The 23,115-nt window shown below is 43.7% G+C and overlaps 2 protein-coding genes across 10 annotated transcripts in view; both read left to right on the top strand.

Moving 5' to 3' along the window:
• Nucleotides 1-4,594, top strand: part of CSDE1 (cold shock domain containing E1) — a 29,178-nt gene extending 24,584 nt beyond the window's left edge. For all 8 annotated transcript variants that reach the window (XM_081915241.1, XM_081915242.1, XM_081915243.1 and 5 more), the window contains 2 exons: nt 1,907-2,039; nt 3,289-4,594. In XM_081915241.1, coding sequence (XP_081771367.1) covers nt 1,907-2,039; nt 3,289-3,336 — 181 coding nt within the window. In that variant the 3' untranslated portion in view covers nt 3,337-4,594. The remainder of the gene's footprint in view (nt 1-1,906; nt 2,040-3,288) is intronic.
• Nucleotides 4,595-8,323: 3,729 nt separating this feature from the next.
• NRAS (NRAS proto-oncogene, GTPase) lies at nt 8,324-19,549 on the top strand. 2 transcript variants are annotated; one of them, XR_014169490.1, is made up of 7 exons: nt 8,324-8,436; nt 10,782-10,908; nt 12,117-12,295; nt 14,147-14,306; nt 15,540-15,663; nt 16,274-18,285; nt 18,333-19,549. XR_014169490.1 is itself a non-coding variant. In XM_081915933.1 (6 exons), exons 2-5 carry the CDS (start codon nt 10,798-10,800, stop codon nt 15,657-15,659), a joined length of 570 nt encoding a protein of 189 aa, XP_081772059.1. In that variant the 5' UTR covers nt 8,324-8,436; nt 10,782-10,797; the 3' UTR covers nt 15,660-15,663; nt 16,274-19,549. The 2 variants fall into 2 exon arrangements, 1 of the variants encoding a protein (XP_081772059.1); XM_081915933.1 differs by having other exon boundaries at nt 16,274-19,549.
• The last annotated feature ends 3,566 nt before the right edge of the window (nt 19,550-23,115 follow it).

Here is a 23,115-nt window from a genome sequence, read left to right on the forward strand (position 1 = left end):
TCTGTTTGGGTTTCCCCCTCTGTTCGTTAATAAGCTTTTAATGTTCTATTTCTTCACCTGTTCCTTTCAGGAACTCATTTTACACATTTGTAAGCTTGAAATACTACTGTGCCACTCATTTCCAAAACCTTAAAAAAAAAATCATCAGTACTCCAGATACTGTGCAAGGACCATTTCCTAAATGTATTAATTCCTTGAGTAGTTACTCTTTATATATTTTGTTCTATCAGCTCTTTAACATCCTATTCTCCCATTTTTTGGGATCTGCGAAACATAATGGGTTGTGAACAAATGATCACTCATGCAACATGGCTTACCTGTCCTCTTTTTTTGTATTTAAGACTCCTTCATCCCCGCCCTCCAAAAAAGGTGCAGGGGATTGGGACTCTCAGGAGAGGTCTGGGGCAGCAATGGGAAAACCAGAAATTGGGTGGGGCCATCTTGTGATAGCAAAGGTCCCTATATGCTGTAGTCATGGGGAGGGTTGGGAAAGCCAGGTTTTGTGAACAGTCTTCTACAGGCAACTCCCAGTTTACAAGGGGGTTATGTTCCAAGGCACTGTATGTTTTAAGTTAATTCATGTGCATTTGAAACCTTTTTTAAAAATCCAAACACCCCATTCCACTCCTTTTTGTGACTTTTGGGGTCACTTCTGGCTTCAGCGCAATGTGTGCGTGCACAGTCAGTCATATGTCAGGCTTGCCTTAAGTGGTCCCTGCCTGTACTTGCATTTGGACACAAACCATTGTGTGCACAAAAATCACTATAGTTTCATTACTGTTTTCCTTCTCGGTTCTTTCTTACCCTATAATTCAGTTATCATTGGTGGGGTTTTTTTAAACATAAGGCTGAAGCACAGTTATACTTACCCTAAAGGTTGTAGTATTAGTATCAGTGAAACCACTTCAAAACATTTTGATCTTATTCTACCATTCCAATTGTCATTCTTAGCACAAAATTGTATTTCATTTATTAGCTGCAGTATTTCTTTCATTGTGCCTTTCTTGCACTTTTTTTGTTGTACTTCATGTTTTTGTAATCCTGTTTTTCTCATATTTTCTTGCTTCCTGCATTCCCATTACTGTTAGCTTTGCTTTGCATGTGTGCAGAAACAAAATAGGCATTTCAAATTCTAACATATTTCCACTTTGTAATCATAGTTTATGAAAGGTTTTCACATGGTTTATGACTTCTGGGGGTTGGCTCAGTAGAAAGCTCACTTGCATTCCAAACAGCTTATCTTCTCTTTCACTTTGTGTGTATGCTCACTCCCCTCCTTTGCCCCTTGGAATCCTCAGATTGCACATACAGTCTGAGATTTTATCTAGATTTGGGAGAGATGTGGGACTTTGGGTGGGAGAAACATTCTCAGGGATTCCCTTTACCTAATTTGAAGCCCCCTGCATTGGTCCACAACTTACTTAGTGAGGGGACTGTTCAGTACTGGTGTCTAATGGGAAATATGCAAATACAGATGAATAATAGTTGAGCATTGTCTACATGCCAGAGTGCTAAAGATACTGGCAGTCCAGAAGCACACTTATATCTATTAAAGCTGCAGTCTTAACTCAGTGAAACTTTCACGCATGCCATGATTACTACCATGAGCATAATATTACTGCAGATTAGGAATGCATCTACCTGTTAGGATGCATTTTGATAATGGAATTTTATCTAACATCAAAACTACATTTGTCATTGTAGGGTGTCCATATATCTTGCACTGAATCCCCCTTCAAAATTAAACAGTTATTCCAGGGCAGTGTGGAAAAAGATACTAATAACCAACATGAATGCTGTTATAGTAGAAAGTTGGCTTTTTCTCTCTTATTTTAAAAAAATAACAAAACATTAAAATACACTTCTACATGTTTCCCCTAATGATTTAGTTTGTTTCTATTAACAGTGAAGGTGCTAAGGCCATAGCTGCTCCACGTCCTGATAGACTTGTTAATCGTTTAAAGAGCATTACTTTGGATGATGCCAGCGCTCCTCGTCTAACTGTTCTTCGTCAGCCAAGGGGACCGGATAATTCAAAGGTATGTTATAGGATATTTGCCTGATGTGTGGTCATAAGACTGGGATTTCTGCTTCTGTGACATACTGGATAAGAAGCCAAGCAACTTCCTTTTAATTGGTAGGAATTCTAGTAAATGTTAATTATCAGCAAAAGATGGAAGGACATAAAAATACTTTAGGAACTCATTTTTTTCCAAAGGCAGTTGAGACAGAATGCTGGATTTCTTAGGTTGCTGAGACTGTGAATTGAACATGGAAGTACAAAGGACTTAAATGATAAACTGGAACACAGTGCAAGATTTTAGAGTGCCTCTTCTCTAGTATGTGTAATTCCAAAATAAACGAAAGGGGGGATAGAAAATGGTAGGAATACATGAATGTGTGAGAAGATTTACTTACATATAAGAATGAAGGTAATGGGTCAGCCAAAAACCCTTTGAAAAAAGAGGGATTTGATGGGAGAGAAGAGGTACTAAATGTTTAAGTTATCTTAGAAGACCGAGAGACTGTCAGATTGCAGAGGATTCTATAAGAAAGTGCTGTCATTAGCAGGGATGTAACTGGCAGACCAAGGGCTAAAAAGACTTGGTAAAACTGGAGAGTTTTAACGGTAAAGATGTGGAGCATCTGCTGATTTTTTATTTATTTTTAAAGGATGCCAGTGAAGAGATTGGGAGAGTATTGTGTAGAGTAGTCTTCAAGGTCGGTGAGGGGACTAAGTGTTGTGTAAATTGCGGAAAAACTCCTCTGTGCTAAAGGGATCTAGTTGGAAAGGGCAAGGACACCTCACAGAGCTTTAGGTTTTGTAGCAAAATATGATGTGTTATTTCTAGCAAAAGCAGTCAGTGGAGTCAAGAATAGAACGGGAAGGAAGGAAGGCAACATTGCATGAATAAACAATGCCCATGAATTTGGAGCAAAGGGGGAAAAGGAGCAAGCAGCTGGCAATTAGAAGTTGAGGTTGAGTCAATGGAGGTTTCTATTTTTAGAAAATAGGATGTTTAAACATGGTAGAGACAGACAGAGAGACAGGTTAATAAGGAGTGATAGCACAAGAGGTGGAATAGCATCAAGGGGGCATGTGGCATGATTGGGTGTGGACAGATGGCACTGGAGGAGAGCATGTTATGAAAATGAATAAAGGATTTCCTTCTAATAATACCCACTAGCAATATTGATTATATGTGACTGCTTGCAGCTCTCTTTATTTTCCTTATTCATGATTTCAAGTTCCAATTTAAACTCATTCAGTTACTTCACTATTTACAGGGATTTGGTGCAGAAAGAAAGATTCGTCAAGCTGGTGTTATCGACTAACTGGTCTCAAAGCAAATAACTATGTTGGAGCAAGTGGTGGGGTCTGGTGAAGGGTACTGAATATCCCCATATTCATCCCTTCCAAATTCTAAAGAGCTATTACACCAGTTTTAACACCTTCCTCATGTTATGTTTAAAAATAAATTTATGAAACAGTTTTAAAATATGCACAGTTGCATCCTGGAGAACCTAAGGTGGCGCCTTATAGTATCACGTGTTAGAAGCTTTTTGAATGGTGCATTTAACGCAACTGGTAACTGCAAATCTACTTTGCCTCTTTAAGTAAACATTATAGACAGTTCTACTCTGGTAGACCTTATGAAATTCTGCACTGAAAGGATATACATATATCTATCTATATATATATTTCCTTAATTCACATCTTGCCAAGGTGTTACAATGCCTTAGCTTTCAGTTGCTTTACTCTCTCTTAAGACAGGAGAGCTTAAGTTCCTGTTCATTCTGCTCTAGTTTTGAGGACCATATGAGGATGAATATACCAACTGTTTATATAGAATCCTGTATGAGCACTCAAACCAGTTCCTTAAGTTGATGGCCAAATGTTAAAATGTTTTGTATGTCTCATTTAAACTAAAGTCCATATAGCAAGCAACGTTATCTCCTAGATCACATTGAAAGTATCTTCCAGAGTAGACTTGATAGTTTTTGTAATTATCTTCAATTAGCATGCACAGTGCAGAATTTCATAAGGATGAGGTGTGCCATCAGTGTGATAACTTAAAGATATTTAACACAATGCACAAATTTGCTGCTGCTTAGAACACTGCAGCTTCTAAACCCAGTTTATTTTACTGAATAAAAAATTTAAAAAGTTGTGCCTGAAGTGAATACATTTTTTTTTTTTGCAGCCAGCACCCAGTGTACTGTAAAAGAATACTTAGGCTTTCCATAGCTGTATTGAGACTTTCATCAAGGTGAAATAGTTGATGTCTGTGTGCTTTTTTTTTTCTCCCTCCAGGCCCCTTCTCTCCCCTCCCTCCCCTTCCTCAGCCACACTTTATCAAGCGAGCAAACTAAATGATTGGTCTAAGTATTACTTTAACCAAAAAGATCAGGAGTTATTTTCTTTGAATAGAGGGCAGTACTGTGTTTTTTTCCCATGTTACCTCTATTCTCAATTTAGGGTTTTTCTTCTCTGGGAGATGCATTATCTTTGTAAAACAAACATTGCTTTCTCCAATTTTTCTGTTAATGGCGAAGAATGGAAATAGAATAAAGTTTTACTGATTTTGAAAAACTGCCTCAATCTTGTAACTCCTTCATTAAGACTATTCCTAGTCGCAAAATATACTCCATGTGGTATAGATCAGAGTTGACTAACTTCTGTATTCTCAGGCCATTGTAGACACTTTGTCCAGCCCCTGTAAGGATGATCTGGCTCAGTGAAGTGTTGTAATCTACTGGTAAGGGTTTCACTGGTACAGAGCACATGTCCTTGGATGGTATGAGGTCAGATGCTGACCACAGGTTGGCAAGGAACAGTGTTTTTTTCCCCCCGGCAGGGGGTCTCTTCCACACATCCCACAGTGAAATGGATGTCATGCCAGTCACACTGGGTAGCTGAAGTTGAAAATGCCATGTCTAAGTAGAATTAGAATAATTTCAAGGTTTTTAAAAGATAACACTTAAAACCACATTGATTGCACTTTTTTTCTTTTAGTATCAAAGATTTCAGTTCAAACATTTTGGACTATGAGACAGAATCTTGAGATTTATGCAACATATAAAATTAAAGATGTTCTTCATACATACACACACACACACACTATATTCAAACATCTCAGATTTGTTGTCGTTAATTTAGGGCACGTATTCCGATTAAAATTTGCCAGGAAACCTTTCTCACTGGTATGTTGAAACTTTGACACAACTGTGTGTTTGCATTCCCCACCACAATAATTTGCAGGCAAATTATTCAAATTATTAAGCTTGTCATGCAATTGCATTAGAAACTTTACACACCACCTCAATGCAGTCATTTCTTGTGCATGTGTCCTAGGGCTGTGCGTACTAGTTGGTCCGCCGTTAGGCCCCAACTAGATCTGACCTGCAAATGGATTTGGGGACCAGCCCTCATATAATCAGAATCTTAACCTCTATTAAATGTGCCCAGGAGTGGGAAGACAAGGAAATGCAGCATTTCCTTTCCCCTGCTCTCCTGACCACACTGTAGAGAGCAGGTCTGAACCTTCCACTCAGCAGCAGGTGAGCAGAGAGTTAATTACTGCAGTGTGCTTCACCAACACCACCTCTGCAGGGAATGCAAAACAGATGCCTGCAGCCAGTAGGATTGCACTGTCTCACTTGTTAAGGTTGTGCTGGGAACTGGCAGGTCTTAATTCAAAGTGTAATGTGGCAACAATTTGAAAGCCCTTCTGCAAATTGTGTCACACAGCTCTTCAATCTTGCAGAGGCTGCTTGGCTTGCCTTCCCCTTTCCTCTTCCCCTACCCACCTGACCACTCCACTTTCTGAGATCGCCCCAATTCACTATGGGTGGGCTGACTAGACCCATGGCAGTCTCAACCAAACAGTCAAAGCCCAGATCTGCCCAATTCAGTTTGTGATACGGTTTTCACTCAGATCTGGTGCACAACATTAATATGTACATATCATCGTTGTGCTATAAAGCAGGGGTGGACGGATTAGGTTTGTACGCTTAGAACATACAGGGAATGAGTCTACAGTACCTCGCCACAATGGTGCTTTAAAACATTTCTTCCCTGCAGTATATTAGGGTTGAGAGAGTTCAGTTCTTATCAGCCAAAATTTGGGAGTAGCTTGAGAAGTTGGTTGCTGGGGAATAAATCCAACTTCAGATTTCTCTGTATTTGAACAAAAACATACTCTTTTCCCATAAAAGTAGTCTACTTCCGATTCCATTCATGTTTTCTTTCATTTAAGCAAAACATTGCAAATTATATAGAAAAAGGGTGCCTCTTTAAATGACTTGATATCAATTACACTTGCTAAACAATAGCAGGTACCAATATTCCACTGGGAACAATGTAATATGATGTCTATTAGATTAGATATACCAAAATGGCAAAGATACTAGCATGCCATCAACTTCAGAACTATCTCTAAATAAGCCAAAGGCATTGTCTGAAAGCTTACTTTATTGGGGGGGGGGGGTGGTAAGCAGGAATACTCCTAGGAAAAGCATGATACATCTTCAAATAATGGTACCAAGTGATTAGTTACTTCCATAGCTGATACATCCTCATCATGGGTGGTATTCAACTAAATTTTACACCGAGCAGATGTGCTGAAATTAATGTACCTAACTTAATCTCATGTTTGTTAATTTCAATGGGTCTACTCTTGATTAAAACTGAATTTTCTACTACCCATAAATCCTTTCTGCAATGAAATTATCAGACTGATAAATGAGTTCATAGACAGATTCTGACAATAGTTTTTCTCAGTGTGTAGTATATATGCAGCTATTTGTTTATACAAAGTATAAGTGCTTTGGTAAAAACTGATCACACTCTAAAGTTGGTCAACATGTCTAGCATGTTGCCAACTAGATGTTTCCAGAAGGCACAAGAACAAGAAATCAATAACAGATAAATAAAAGACTCCTGCTCTTGTGCATGTGTGTACACAATGCAGCTGCTATTACTTTCTCTGAACAGTTTTGAATTGATGTTTTATTTATTTAATAAAATTTATACACTGTTTGATTGTAAAAAACAACCCTCAAAGTAGTTTACATAGGATCTTGTTAATTATATTGTAAGAAAGTAACTTTATTTTGGCTATCCTGAATCTAATGAATTTCAGCTTCATTATGCAACTGATTTCAAGTGTTTGTGGATAAAGGTTCTCTTTATTCACTATCTCTATATATTATTTCATAAAACACTTGCTTATGTTAGGCATATATACTATTTTTGCTATAATGGTATCACTGGGTGCCCACTGTGATTTTACAAGTGTCATGAAGTACCTATTGGCCATTATAGGGTGGGTGTTGGGTGTAAAACGTGTGTTTTCAGTATATTATCTCCCCCTCTCCTATCTTAAGAGGCTTGAGTAGAAGCCAAGTCTAGCTGGATTCAGAGGTGACGGGGAAAGAACTGTAGCACTGGTCCGTTCACATAGTGAGAAAAGGGAAGAGCGAGGGTGGGACACCATGCAAAGAGCACATTTTCAAAAGTTCAATTCTTTTCATTCACACTCCAGTGAGACCCGTGCTCTGTAAGTGATAACATGTGCAAGGTCCTGCATTCAATCCCCTGCCATGACCACTTTAAAAAGGCAGCATGAGATCATTGTGAGAATATGTAGCAGCGGCTACAATGGACACACAAGTGTGCCTGATGGGCAGGGATGATGATGTTGGCCTCCATCTGCCTCGAGAATGGAGTGTGCCTCAGGGGTGAAGTCCAACCGCTGCAAAGTGACCTCCCCAGGGCGCAAGCCCTGTGTATGGAGGTCTTGGGCTGCCCAGAGGACAAGGCCACCCTCCCAGTTTTGCTGATGTAGCCCAAAGGATGATGATGATGATACCCCACCCATCTGGCTGGATTTCCCTAGGAAAGCAAAGCAATATGTTTGGGACCAGCTTGGCTGTAGCAGCTGCAGCTAAGCTGGTGTAGGAGGAGGCGGCGTACAAGGCGCCATCCAACCATCTTAGGGACCCCACTCCGGATCCGTGTAGTCCAACAACAGACGGAGGGCTACAGTTCAGCGCCACCTGGCTCCATAAGCCACTGCTGCGGTCCTGAAGAAAGCGACTTCCATCAACTCCCGGGGGCTGCAGCGGGCATTGCGTTTGGCTTCGGAGTCCTGCCAAAACGAATCCGGCGCCGTCCTTCCTTCCTACTTGCCGCAACTGGGGTGGGAAGCGCCGCCCCGCGAGCCCTCCTCCCACCTGCTCTCGCCAGGCAAAAGGACAACGACATCCAGCCGCCCAGCGCTCCCCGCGGAGCCCGTGCTTTCGGTTAGCCCCGCCCAAGCGAGCGAAGTCTCCGAATGCTTCCGGTGCCGGGAGATGACGTCATCTGTACGGCGGGTCGGAAGGACCGATTTTGGGAAGGGCGTTCTGGCGGCTGCGGAGCCTGGAAGTGAGGTGAGAGGCGAGTCGTAACGAGGAAAGGGGGAGGCAGGGCAGCCCCGTCTCCCCTTCGGGCTGAGGGGCTGGTCGGGAAGGTGCGGCGCTGTTTGGCGCTGTTTTTCTCCGCCTGGTGCCGGGAGCCGCTGCCTTGGGCGGCTCTTGGTTCGCTGCCCGGGTTGGGTGTGCCCGTCCCTTCCGCTGGAGCCGCTTCTCCCCTGGACCTCCAGGCGGGCTGCTGGGGGCTTGATCTCAGCGGCTCTATCTGTTTGGGGGCCGGCAGCCTGAGGGCTTAGTGGGCGACCCCCTTTCGCTGCCCTTCTCGTATGGGGAAGGATCCCCCGGGGGCTGCCCGGCTGCCCTTGGTGGTCCCAAGGCGTGCAGAGAGATGGGGTGTTGGGGCTGCCAAGCGGGGCTCGCCTTTGCCCCCCCTCTGGACATCAGACGTTGGCAGTCGCAGGCTAGACGCGAGTGAACGTAAGAAGATGATGGATCCAGGCCAGTGGTCCATCTAGTAGTCTTAACATCCTGTACCCACATTGGCGGGACAGGTGCCTGTGGGAAGCCCGAAAGCAGGACACGGGTGCAACAGCACTCTGCCCACCTGCGATTCCCAGCCGCTGGTACGGTGATACCTCGGGTTACATATGCTTCAGGTTACAGACTCCACTAACCCAGAAATATTACCTCGGGTTAAGAACTTTGCTTCAGGATGAGAACAGAAATTGTGCTCCCGTGGCGCGGCAGCAGCAGGAGGCCCCATTAGCTAAAGTGGTGCTTCAGGTTAAGAACAGTTTCAGGTTAAGAATGGACCTCCGGAACGAATTAAGTACTTAACCCGAGGTACCACTGTATTTGGAGGCGCACCGAATGCTGTCAGTGGAGGTGGAATACAGCCATTGTGGCTTGATAGCCTTCTCTGCCACAAGTTTGTGTTCTGAAATGTTTACATTTTGACACGAGACACCGCCTAAATCTATTCACTGTATGCTCTGTATTGAAACAACATTTCTGTTTATAAAATCATTTGTATGCTAGCCTTCTGTGCAAAGCCATCCAGTGCGGAATGCATAAAACCGTACATATACAAAATATAACAGCAGCAGTATTTGCAGTCATTTAAAAACCTAAGCTAGTTAAAAACAGTTTAAAAACATCAGTATAAATTGCTAATAGACAGAACTCTCTGCACCAAAATTACCAATTCTAAAAGAGCAACCTTTAAAAGAAATTGGACCAAAAGAGAAGTTTTTAAGGACGACATAATGTTGAGGCCATACAAATCTGCTAACCACAGATGTCAGCTTCACTTCAAACTACAAATTTTGATGTCACCCTTCAGGAAATGCAATACAATCTGAGGCCAGTTGTTCTTCTCTATCCAGATCAGTCAGATTCCCCATTCAGAGCAGCTCTATCTTATCTGAATTGAGTTTCAGCTGGGTTATCTTCATCCATCTCAAAATTGTCTCCAGTTTCCTATTCATAAATCATTTACATATTTTCCATCTTATTCTCACATCAGTTTAGGTTGAGCAGTAGCTTGCCCAGCACCACCCAGTAACTTTCTTTCCGCTGTAAAAGTTCCTTAGTGGCCTTGTGCAAGCTGCTGCTCAACCTAAACTGCTTCACAGTGTTGTGAGAATAAGGGGACCCTCAGGCCCAGGGGCCATATGTGTCTCTCCAGGCCTCCCCACCTGGCCCACAAGACTCTTCCTAGGCCACACACACTCCCGAGCCACACCCCTCCTTAAATATTTTTGCCTGTCTGGAATGTGCCTTTGACTTCTGATAACATCTCTTGTTTGCCTGGCTGGAGTTAAGAGAGAGATGCGTAATTTACAGTACAAACAGATATCTACAGTTGCTCCCCCCACTAATGTTCTGGCCATGCTCACCACTGGCATGTAGCCCCAGACAGGTTGCCATGAAGGGAATGTGGCCAGAGGCTGACCAAGCTTCTCCACTCCTGTGGTAGAGAATGGATTTGAGCCAGTGGCTACCTAGGCTAATAATGCAATCCTGTGCATGCCTACTCAAAAGTAAACTCCACAGAACTTTCTCTCAGGTAAATGTGTAAAATATTGCAGCCCAGGTCTAAGATCTTACACTGCTGAGCCTGTATTGGGCGGGAGGGTTGGGTCCAGATCAATCATCCATGAATTCTCAGACTGAGTTTGGCCTTGTTTTGTTTAATTTATCATCTGCCTTTCAGCCTGTGGTAAAGCCCTCTTGCTGGCTACTACAGTACCATACACGTTAGGTGTTCAGAATTTTTATTCTGTCTCTGCATTTGCTATGTGTTTCTGAAAGACGCTCTCTTGGAGATCTCGGCTCTGCTAACGTGTCTGTCCTACCAACAGGTCCCTGAGGAGGGCGATGACTGAATACAAGCTGGTGGTGGTAGGAGCTGGTGGTGTTGGGAAAAGTGCCCTAACCATCCAGCTCATCCAGAATCACTTTGTAGATGAATATGATCCCACTATAGAGGTGAGCTCCTTGCAGGCATTTTCAGCTTTGGGACCTTATTGACTGTGTGTGTATGATATGAACCTATGTTTCTTGTGTTTGCTTTTCTACCAGCATACAAGAGGTACAGCATACTGTCGTCAGTCCTAAGTGTTAGAAACCCAGAGTTTCACACTCATTAAACTTATCCTGTCTTTAAAGAAGTGGATAGAAAATATGAATACATTTATCCTTATAATATCAGAAAGCTCAGAACCTTTTTGCAAAAGTGTTGATATTTTTTCAGAGGTAAAGGTAAAGGGACCCCTGACCATTAGGTCCAGTCGTGACCGACTCTGGGGTTGCGGCGCTCATCTCGCTTTATTGGCTGAGGGAGCCAGTGTACAGCTTCCGGGTCATGTGGCCAGCATGGTGAACCAGAGCAGCACACGGAAATGCCGTTTACCTTCCCACCGGAGCAGTACCTATTTATCTACTTGCACTTTGATGTGCTTTCGAACTGCTAGGTTGGCAGGAGCAGGGACCGAGCAATGGGAGCTCACCCCGTTGCGGGGATTTGAACCGCCGACCTTCTGATTGGCAAGTCCTAGGCTCTGTGGTTTAACCCACAGTGCCACCCGCGTCCCGTTTTCAGATATGCTTAACTGTTAATCAGTGGTATCTTTTTAAATCATTGATATCAGTGGGATTAAATTACTGTAGTTATGCTAACATAAATCCATTGGTTCCAGTGGATCTACTCTGAGTGTGATTTAGCCAGACACCACCCAGTATGTGTAACAAAATTAAAATATTTGAGTTTTGGGAATTATTTGGCAAAGAATTGGGAGAGACTGGGGGCAGAGGTTGCTGTAGGATTAAAAGGATGAGGGACAGAGCTCTCCCAGAACTGAGGCACAGATTCCTCCCTTGTTCTAAGTTTGGTTTCTGGAACTTTACCAGAAACTCCCATGTTTTCAAAATCTCAACTGATGTCTTTTCTTGTTTGAAAAGAGATCGTGAGGTTCTTCAGTTGATTGAACAAATAGCCCGTAAACAAGCATGTGTGGAATCCCCCAACAGCTCATGCTTCTGGAAGCACGTCATCCTTTAAATCACCAAATACAGTAAAGATTGGAGAAGGGCTGATTTCGAAACTGCGGATCATCACAGTGTGTTGAAGTGTGTGGCAGACAGGATTTGGTGGATCAGATAATGCTTACTTCTGAAACTATATTTCTTTCCCACAGGACTCTTACCGTAAACAGGTAGTTATTGATGGAGAGACCTGTTTGTTAGATATCCTGGACACAGCAGGGCAAGAAGAGTATAGTGCTATGAGAGATCAGTACATGAGAACTGGGGAAGGCTTTCTATGTGTGTTCGCCATCAACAACAGCAAATCATTTGCAGATATCAATCTTTACAGGTAAGCTGTGCTTGCAGGAAGGAGGTGGGAAAGGCACAGCTGCGTGCTAGTGCTGAGCCAAAATCCACCGTGGCCCTTGAATAGACTGTACAGTGGTACCCCGCAAGACGAACGCCTCGCGAGACGAAAAACTCGCAAAACGAAAGGTTTTTTCGTTTTCGAGTTGCCTCGCAAGACGAATTTCCCTATGGGCTTGCTTCGCAAAACGAAGCTTGCCCCGGGGACAGCGGGTCTTCTCTTTTGAAGCAAGGGGCGGCGGGGAGATCGCGTCTCTCCGCAGCCGCTTGCTTCAAAAGAGATCCCGGACCTCTTTTGAAGCAAGCGGCTGCGGGGAGATCGCGTCTCTCCGCAGCCGCTTGCTTCAAAAGAGATCCCGGACACCTGCCCCAGCCGCCGGGCTTCGTAGCGCTGCTGCGAAGCCGGGCGGGGGGGCGGGAACACCTGCCCCAGCCACCCCGCTTCGGAACGCTGCTCCGAAGCGAGGTGGGGGGGCGGGAACACCTGCCCCAGCCACCCCGCTTTGGAACGCTGCTCCGAAGCAGGGTGGGGGGGCGGGAACACCTGCCCCAGCCGCCGGGCTTCGTAGCGCTGCTGCGAAGCCGGGCGGGGGGCGGGAACACCTGCCCCAGCCACCCCGCTTCGGAACGCTGCTCCGAAGTGGGGTGGGGGGGCGGGAACACCTGCCCCAGCCGCCGGGCTTCGTAGCGCTGCTGCGAAGCCGGGCGGGGGGCGGGAACACCTGCCCCAGCCACCCCGCTTCGGAACGCTGCTCCGAAGCAGGGTGGGGGGGCGGGAACACCTGCCCCAGCCGCCGGGCTTCGTAGCGCTGCTGCGAAGCCGGGCGGGGGGCGGGAACACCTTCTGAAGGCGGGCGGGGGGCGAAAGTCTTTGTCCCCCCTGCCTGCCTTCCCAGGGGCTTTTAAATCGCCCCGGACAGCGGAGAAGTCCTCCGCTGTCCCAGGTTTTTTAAAATGCTGGGGGTGGGAAGAAAAGCCCTTGTCCCCGCCCCCCAGCCTTCAGAAGAGGTCCGGGGACAGACTGTCCCCGGACCTGGTCTGAAGGCGGTTTCCCTAGGAACGCATTAATTGATTTTCAATGCATTCCTATGGGAAACCGTGCATCGCAAGACGAAAAAACCGCAAGACGAAGAGACTTGCGGAACGAATTAATTTCGTATTGCGAGGCACCACTGTATTGCTAAAGCGGTTGGTAGTCATGTCTAGAACAGAGGTGGTAACTGGATCCTGCCAGCAGGTCAGATCCTGCCCTCCCCCAACCCCCATAGACTGTTTTGACAATTAGGTGAGGGCTGCCCACCTGTCAGGCAGCTGCTATCTGATAAAGCATTTTCATTTGCCTGTGTGGTTTAAAATCAAACTGCGCATTCAAAAGCTCAGGAGTTTATGTACAGCTGAATATGCTGTTCAAGAGGTTTTTGCTCATAAATCAATCAAATACTGTTACCTGATCAAAATATTCAAAATAGTTCTGGAGAAATAGGGGACAATTGTGATAGATGCCCTGGCATAGGAAGGGATGGAGAGGATCATACTCAGGTGAATAAAAGGATGGCTGGAGCATCTTTCTGTTTTCATTACCTGGTTCATATAGTTAATGGTATGCTGATTTGATTTCTATCCCACTTTCAATTCAGAAGGACAGCTTATATAAAATTATGCAATCATGTGATATCAAAAGGCCGTCTTATGGCATTGCTTTGAACTGCAGGATTTTCCATTACCTGAAGTCAGAAGAGAAGCAGCCAGGTGCAGCTGCCGTGTTTTGAGACCAATGGCAATTTGAACAACATGTAAAATTGAGGCTGTGATCTCTTCCCACCCATTTCTCCAGAGAACAGATTAAAAGAGTGAAAGATTCTGAAGACGTACCAATGGTGTTAGTGGGAAACAAATGCGACTTGCCAACACGGACAGTAGATACCAAACAAGCTCATGAAGTAGCCAAGAGCTATGGGATTCCCTTCATTGAGACATCTGCCAAAACAAGACAGGTAATGGATTCTTGTGCTTCTGTTTTGCTCTCTTGAGAACTGCCAGCACTGTTCCGGTACGCTGATTGAGAAGCTAGCACTAGGCAGGCAGAGGGTTGGAGCTTGTTGGTAGGAGTACTATCCTATAGGCTGCATAAACATGGAACCTTTAAAAGGGCAGGAGCAAGCACACTTCCTGCATGTGAGGAGTAAGGTTCTATTGAAGAAAGTGGTAGCTTTTTAAAAACCCTATTTGTCATGTAGGGATGACCCTTTCTGGGGGGAATCACAGCTGGGGTTAACCCTTTTCTCCTCTCTCCACTGCCCCAAATGCCTTGCATGCAGCAATCAGGCCTGAAAAATTCTAATTAATGTCAATAGGAGGCTTTTTTCCAAGCCTACCTGATTGATGTCTTGTGGGCACATTTGTGGCTTGGGAGGAAAGGGTTAGACTTCCATGGCACGTGTGGCACACACACACCCCTTTTGGGTGTGGCAATCGGGTTTCAAAAACAACAACAGCACCCTCATGTCGGCTCAAAATATGAAGCTCTTTTTAAGTCTATTTGCCACACAGGTAGGGGTGGGCAATCTTCATGGTAATTACAGTTAGGGGGGGAAGGATTAACTCTCCCCCCATGTGCTGTAATACAGTGGTACCTCGAGTTAAGAACTTAATTCGTTCCGGAGGTCTGTTCTTAACCTGAAACTGCTCTTAACCTGAAGCACCACTTTAGCTAATAGGCCCTCCTGCTGCCGCCACACCGTCAGAGCACGATTTCTGTTCTCATCTGAAGCAAAGTTCTTAACCCGAGGTAATATTTCTGGGTTAGTGGAGTCTGTAACCTGAAGCGTATGTAACCTAAAGCGTATGTAACCCGAGGTACCACTGTACCCACAAAATGACCTTCTCAACCTCAGCTTCAGTGTTTTATTTTCAAGTCCAGTGGCTGCTGTTGTGCATGTGTGAACGTGAATGAATGAATGAATGAATGGATGAATGAATGAATGGTGGGGATTAAGGTTTATGTATGTTTTTATGCATGAATGGGGGTGGGTGTATATAAGGGAGAGTGTAGTGGGAGAGTTCCCCTATTTATTGCATTGATTCTGCTGACTACTGTAATGCAGTCCCCCACTCGGTAAATTTGATATGAAACCTTTCAAGAGGGATGTGTGGAGAAGGGGCAACAAGGAAAACATCTCCTAGGCCCAGAATCACTTGTTTCTGACCAGAGTATCTTTCTCGCTCAGGGTGTTGAAGATGCCTTTTACACACTGGTGAGGGAGATCCGCCAATATCGGATGAAAAGACTCAACAGCAGTGAAGATGGGAATCAAGGCTGCATGGGACTCTCATGCCTTGTGATGTGATCAGGTGGGTGGCAGTTTCTGCTAAACAAGTGATTGAGAAATATGAAGGCACAGTGTTTTTGAAGAAATCTCTTATTTTGAAGGACAGTGATAAAAACAAGTTTTGCAAAGTAGGCGTAGGAGACGGCGAGAGTCAGAAAGCTGAGTGGCAAACGAGAAAATGCAGATGAATGCCTCATAAGAAGGACTTGTCAGCTTGCATCTTTAAAGCAGGCTCCTACAAAGCTCAAATAGACAAAAAGGGCTTGGCAAAAATCTTTGGAAACCTCTGACATAGGGGCTGTAGCTTCCTAATGCTAAAGTTCATGTAATAGGTGTCAGGTCTCTATAGCCTCTTTTAAAAATAGATGTTTAAATAACATAAAAATCTATCAGTTGGACTGCAGTCTTTCTGATAGGGATAAAATGCCTACAGCCTGTTCCCTCTGCTGTAGCGTCATTATCCTGGGCAAAGTCTACAGCTTTCTTGGTTTTTGTGGGTTTGATTGACTGGAAATTAATGCTGCATGTGGAGTTCTCCTGGGACTCTGCTTTGGCAGTCTTAAACTTCGCCCTGTTTATGTTATAGAGCATGTAGTGGAGCAAAACTAACACGATGTATCTCTTTGTTTCAGCTGTCAAAAGCATCTGGCCAAAGTGCAGCTAGAGGGTGAATCTTAAGTCCACTGTTGCATTTCACCAGTACCCTGGTGCCAGTTCTAATTCTTTTCTGCCGGCACCTGAAGAGAATGTCTCTGAACATCTACCTCTTTGCTCAGCTGAGCAAGCAAAGAAAGTCTCCTCTGTTGGTGGTGGGATTTCCCCACTCTCTCTTTCTCGGATAGGTTCAAACAGAGGAACTGGTGTGTGAAACTGTAGAGACCGAATACTTTGAAAGGACCATATACCTGTTTCTGGAAGGAAAGCTGGAGAAAATTGTGATCACACTGTACTGAAAAGCCTGACGTCTCTCCACCATTTTGGGACAGGGAAATGCTAGCAGCATGCCCCTGCACTGTATATCTAAAATATTTCTATAGCACACCAACTTATTGCACTTATTTTGATCTCTAGCCCTTGGCTTTCTTTCTAGTAAGAGATCTTGAATAACCAAGTGCCTATTTGCAAAGGCAGGACAGGCCTTAAACTTACCCTGCAAAGTTCCTAACTGTCCCATCTTGAGCACCTGAACCTGCCTCAGACCCTTGATCTGCCTGCTCTTGACCTGCAGTGGGTCTCCAGTGTCCTCCTTCCCTGCTCGGTTCACTGATCCTTCTTAATAGGACTTTCAGGGGATTGAATGTGGAACCTTCTACATGCAGAGCATGTGTTCTGCCATTGAGCTATATCACCTCCCCAGTAATGCACAAGGACGTCTCTGCACCCTTGACTGAAATACACATTGATCTTTAAGACCTGTGGGGAACTCCAGCAGTCATTCGCCATCCTCCAGTGTTAAATACATTTCATTTAACTCTCCTTGACAATGCTGGAAGCCATTGGTGCCTCTCACCAGGCCCAGTTAACAGCCGTGGATATTAAAACTAACAGTTACTCCAATGCCAGTCATAAATCATGGCTCTGTGAGGGCTATGTAGAGAAGATTGAACTGCCCCAGCTTTCTATGCACTTCTCTCTCTCTTTTTTTATTTCGTTCAACACCTTTGTCAGGCACAGACTCTTTATTTTTGATCTGTGAAAAATGAACCAGGGGGAAACACACTTCATCAAGATTATATACTTTGAAAGCTCTTTCCGGGTGACTGCTGTGCAGTTAAGCTACAGGTAAAGAGCTAGGGGAACAAAAGGGGAACACAAAGGGATTTAGCCACACAGTTTGATGCTGCTTGGATAAAGAAGTAAATTGCTGTTGTGTATTCAGCCTTACGAACTTTGGAACTGGATTTTTCATGAGCCTATGTGCCCCATAATTCTCTGTTCAAATGAATATTTGCTGGGAAAAGAGCTGATTGACTAGATAACCACTATTTATTTGAAAGCCATAATATTTGATCCTGGTTCTCATGTCTTGTTCCTGTTTTGCAACTGAATGTGTGAACTGCCTTGATTCCGAAGTGTTCTTGCTTGATATGATGGAAATTCGTACAAAAGTGCTGTCTGTGGTAGTTGTTTGATACATACATGTCGTTGCTAGATGTTTTGGTTATTGCATTTATAAATTCTTCCTAAGCGGGGGGCCAGACTGAAGTAGAAATGAAGTACAGGACCGTAAGTCATTTATTGGTGGTTTTATTACGTTGCCATTTTACTGTACAAGCTCCAAGTTGGAAAAATCACTGTGCAATCACAAGTAGCGAGATGGTGGACACCTATTTCCTAAAATATCTTTGCTCTTGCCTAATATGATGATGATGTATCATTTCAGAGATGTGCAGTATTCTGAGAGGGTCTTAATATGTCTTGCATCTAGGTAAACTGTTAATCAGGTCTAGGCCTTAGGACATCACAGAACTCCCTTTGTTAAGGGGCTGGTATCACTTAAGCAATAAAGTGGTACATTGTTTAAGTCCATTTCCTTTGTTTTTACAGACAGAGTTCCTATGTCCCTTTCTATTTGCATGGCATGTATAAATGTAACAGGTACATTGATGGAGGGGGCAGTATTTGTTGAATTTCTGCTCATCTTGTAGCTGTTCAGGATGTTGAACATAGGAGTACTGCCAGATAACATAGGAGTACTGCCAGGATGTTGAACATAGGAGTACTGCCAGATAAAAGTGGCAGTCCTTGTACCACTTTAGGAAGTCTCCCTCCACTTTTTACCATGTGTAAAGGTTGTGTCTGCAGAAGCCTGAAGATTAAGTGTCATTTCTGGCTGAGCTTTCTGCATATTAGTCAGCGAAAAAGCAGCAGTGAAGAAGATATTGGCCAGTTTCACACCCATTGTTAATCTGAGTCCAGTTGCTGCAGATGATATTCCTTCACTAGACTAACTTTGCATTCTCTAGAGATAAAGCACTCTTCCACCTTCAGAATAATAATTATTATTGTTATTATTATTTGCCCTGATGAACACCTCATCGATTAACTGAAACTAGTGGTCAGTATTTTTTAAAGTATTTGCAGTATTGTTTTTAAAAATACTATTTGAATTCTTCTGGTTCGGAGGCAGGGGTGGTACCCTACAGATCTTCCCATCTTCCCTGACTAGTGGGCTGACAATTGGGACCCAGCAGCATTGCCTGCCTCTGCTCTGTGCCTTTGTAAGTGGCCAGTTTTGCTGCATATGACTGAATTAATGGTTAGAGAAAGCACAGATATGGAGTTGAAAAGGGAAGAAAGTGCCTATTTGCTGCCTGGTGAATTTGAGTTCTGGGGTGTTTAAATATAATTTTAAAATGCTCACAATGGTGCTTGCCTCTTCAGATTCTCCACCATAATACAGGATGGTCATAAGCTACGAGAAATAATAGTAATATACATGAGCAAATGGCAAAGTTTGCATTAATAAGATCTATACTGATTTTACAGCTAATTGAAGAAAAGCTCCCTTGCATGTTCATAAGTTATAGGAGTGACACTCTGCCAATTTCCTTCCATTTGGATAGTAGAAAAGGTGTCTTGTCTTAATTGGTCTCTAACATAACTGATTCTGCCACTGTTTTGCTCTTGCTGACAGGCAATCTCATTTCCTACAGCAGAATACCACAATTAATATGGGGCAGTAGAGTCTGTGTGGCTAGGAAGCAAGGCATGCTTCAGCTGTGATTGCACAACACTGGATGGGCTCTCTTTTTAATGAAGTATCAGAACCCAGCATTTAAACATGGAATGTCACCAAAGGACTAATGTCAACTCTATTACTATGTAATCCATTTCTCACTCATTTTGTGTTTTAATCAAATAATGTTTGTAAAAAAATTCTAAAATACATCGATATTATTCCTTGGTGTGTGTGCAATTCTTATTATCCATTTCATTTCTATACTGCTTTATATTTTTAAGGGGAAAACAAATCTCAAAGTGGTTTGCAACCTTGGGATACTAGTAGTAACTTCTAAGTGGCACAGAAGTATGAGCCTGCTTAAAAGTCAGTGTAAATCTGTAAGTAATGACGGAGTGATCTGAACTGGTCTGAACCCTATATTACTCAATCAAACCACAGCAAGCCTGCTGCTGTGTCATAGACTCTGTCTGACAGTAAGGAAATTGATTTACACTTATCTGTCTTTATCTTCACCTCCCACTTGCTTTAGATAAGTCTATATCATGGGGGAAGTCTCTAGGTTTCCTGTTCTCTCTTCAGCTTAGAGGGTTTTCCCCTTCCTAAATCATACTTTGTAGCTGGACTAGAGATTCTCCATTAGTTATACATGGGTGATGGTGGAAAGTTCCTGAGTAAAGGCTGATATGAAAGCTAGCATGGTGTAGTGGTCAGAATGTCAAACTGGAGGAGATCTGGGTTCAAATCCCCAGTCAGCCATTATGCTTACTTGGCCCAATTACTCAGCATGGTCTTCACAGGCTTGTGAGGCTAAGCCAGAGGTCCTTGAGGAGAGCAACTTGAGGAAAGGCTGGGATGTAATAAATGAATGATTTCTCTTTTACCTTAAGGGGCGTCGCTTTTCCTAAGGGAGCACAAAGCTACAATTTCTCCTATGTCCACAGACTACAGTCTGATTAGTGGGATAAGCCCATCTGGGCAAACAAGACTTCTATTGTTGGGAATTTAGAGCCTATAATTCTCCCTCTGCCAAGCACTTGCACTTTCTGCTTTTGAAAAGGCCGTAGTGGATCCAGTTTATCTTCAATGTGAATTCAAAACTTCTTTTGGGTTAGATTGTCATGGATGACAAACCCTAGCCTGCTTCTACCCTGAAGTCACATTTTTGCACACGGGTCAGCGGTTGCTCAGAAATGTGAATTATCTGTTCCTAGGTGAGTAATACCTATATGGTGCTTAGTCTTCAGATTTTAGTGATGTTCGCCACCCCTTTTCTAGGTGCCCAGGACATTGAGACCTTTAATTCCTAGACTCGCTTGCCATGTTGACTCATTTTCTGGGATTTGCAAGCTCCTCTCACAGGAGCTCAAGAGGAAAGCATAAATGCATTTTGGTGGGTACTGTAAAATGATAAGCAACAAAGCCAGAAAGGTTTGCATGAGAACATTGTTGTTTTACCTCTCTGTTGAAGAAGTTTGGTTCTGTAGAAGCAGTGTGAAGAAGCTCATTTGAAGGAGAAACACCAGGAAAATGTTATGTAGGATGTGTCCTACCAGCTTTCTTTGAATCATAGTGGCTGGGTAGAAAAATTACAGAACTGTACTGTTGAATTGGTACACTAAATGGGCAGAGGGTTTTTTGTGTTGTTGTTTTTGGTAACTATAACAGCCCATCCCTTTCCTCTAAAGTAGGAGTGGGAAACCTGTAGCACTCCAGATGTTGTTGAACTTGCCTCAGCCAGCATGGCCAATGCTCTGGGATGACATAGTCAAAAACAACCTATCAAAAGCAGTTCTCAGTCCTCCTTTAATGCTTCTGCAGGTGTGTTACCCTGGTATAAATTATCAGAAAGGAGCAAGCAGAATCTACGTATGTTTACTTCTCCCTAAATACTGGAGCTGGCTGGTGGCTTTCAATGCTTGCCATGCAGAGGAAATTCAATCCCTTAGTTATCCGATATGACCACATGCAAATGTGACTTGGACAAGGGCTGTTGCTTCAAGAAAGAGTAGTAAGAGCTAGTCTGGGATGTGTGGACTATTTGTGCAAGTGTACAAACACAAACAGCATTTCCCATACTTCTGCTAGAGGTCACAATTTGTTTTTATGAATTAAAATCACAGGCAGAGCACTCGTGGCAATATCTGAATTAAAATGAAGCTGTGCCGCCAAGAGTGAGACCTTACATTTGAACCCTGATTGCAGAGTTGGAAGTGACTGTGAGCATCACCTAGTCCACCCCCTGCAATGCAGGAATTACTATTGCACTGGGGAAATGTCTGTGCAGTGCCCTTCTCCCATTCCTTTGCTTCCCACTTTCTTTTTCTTAGTGTAAAGTATAAAGCCTTTCCCTAGATGTACCTGAGCTGACGTTGTCCTCAGCTGCCACTTTGTTTCAGCACAGGACCTGGGTGGTGCTGTGGTCTAAAACCACTGAGCTTCTTGGGCTTGCCAATTAGAAAGTCGGCGGTTTGAATCCCCACAACAGGGTGAGCTCCCATTGCTCTGTCCTAGTTCCTGCCAACCTAGCAGTTCGAAAGCACACTAGTTCAAGTAGATAAATAGGTACCATTGTGGCAGGGAAGGTAAACAGCATTTCCATGCACTCTGGTTTCTGCCACGGTGTCTCGTTGCGCCAGAAGTGGTTTAGTCATGCTGGCCACATGACTCAGAAAGCTGTCTGCAGACAAATGCCGGCTCCGTTGGCCTGAAGTGAGATGAGCGCCGCAACCCCATAGTCGCCTTTGACTGCACTTTACCATCCAGGGGTCCTTTACCTTTTACCTTATCTTGTTTCAGAATGTTATATAAAGGCCTGCCAATGGGACACAGCCATCATGGAGCACAAGGGTCTATCTGCTCTGCTCATATCCTCACATTCTCTGTTCACCCTTTTCCTTGTGACCCCAAGGAAGCTTAGCTAGTTAATTTGATATTCTGGATAAAAGAAGGCGCAAGAACTCAAAAGAGAATTAACAAGACTGTAGAGCCTGAAGGTCATTCTTGGTTTCAGATGCAAATTTAATGCCGTTGACATTCAGTGCAGAAAGATTAGAAGCAAATGCACTCTTTATAGATAGCCATAGAGGGCAGATAGTTTGCGCATTCAAAAGAGTGAGTGGCTGTAAGGTTTGGTTATATTGATGGGGGATAAGGAATTTGGAGCGCCTGGTCAGAAGACATTGGTGACTGGAAATTGTCATGGTTGTACATCAGAAGCAAAGCAGCGTTTTAGGAAGGCCACTCAAATTCTTGGCCCTGTTTCGGTAGTCATACTATTCATTTCTTGTGCTATCCTTGCTTTAAAATTTGATTTTATATCCCACCATCCTAGCCCTTAGGATGACTAATACTAATTGAAGTTACTGTAGTCATAAAATACAATAACATTAAATAATGTGGCATCATAAAACGGGTAGGTTCAGCAGGGGGTAAATGAAGCAAATGTACCCCTGTTCACCACAGAAACCTGAGCATCCATTCTCAGGAAGGTTTGGAGCCATATAAGGCCATACAATAACATTTCAAAAAAGCACTAAACATATTTGGTATGTATTGGTGGATTCAATATTTCTTAGTTTTGCCATGCAATCTTGCTCTAAGGGAGCAGAGTACCCACTGCTAGCCTGGATGGATACGGATTTTGAAGAGGCAAAAAACTGCTTGAAAGGATGCTGCAGAAAAGTTCCAGTGTTGAACATATCCCAGAGGATTGTGGTGCAAAGTAAGTCCTTATTTATTCAGTACAAATAGTTGTGCTAATCTGGTCTCCATTCATGAGTCAGTGATAGG

Source organism: Podarcis melisellensis (assembly GCF_964234715.1).
Source record: "Podarcis melisellensis genome assembly, chromosome: 6".
NCBI lineage: Eukaryota > Metazoa > Chordata > Lepidosauria > Squamata > Lacertidae > Podarcis > Podarcis melisellensis.

Excerpts from the sequence above, each read along its gene's own strand:
- NRAS (XM_081915933.1), top strand. The coding sequence starts at position 10,798 with ATGACTGAATACAAGCTGGTGGTGGTAGGAGCTGGTGGTGTTGGGAAA. Across the intron at positions 12,296-14,146 it reads GCAGATATCAATCTTTACAG|AGAACAGATTAAAAGAGTGA; the intron begins GTAAGCTGTGCT and ends CCATTTCTCCAG. Across the intron at positions 14,307-15,539 it reads CATCTGCCAAAACAAGACAG|GGTGTTGAAGATGCCTTTTA; the intron begins GTAATGGATTCT and ends TTTCTCGCTCAG.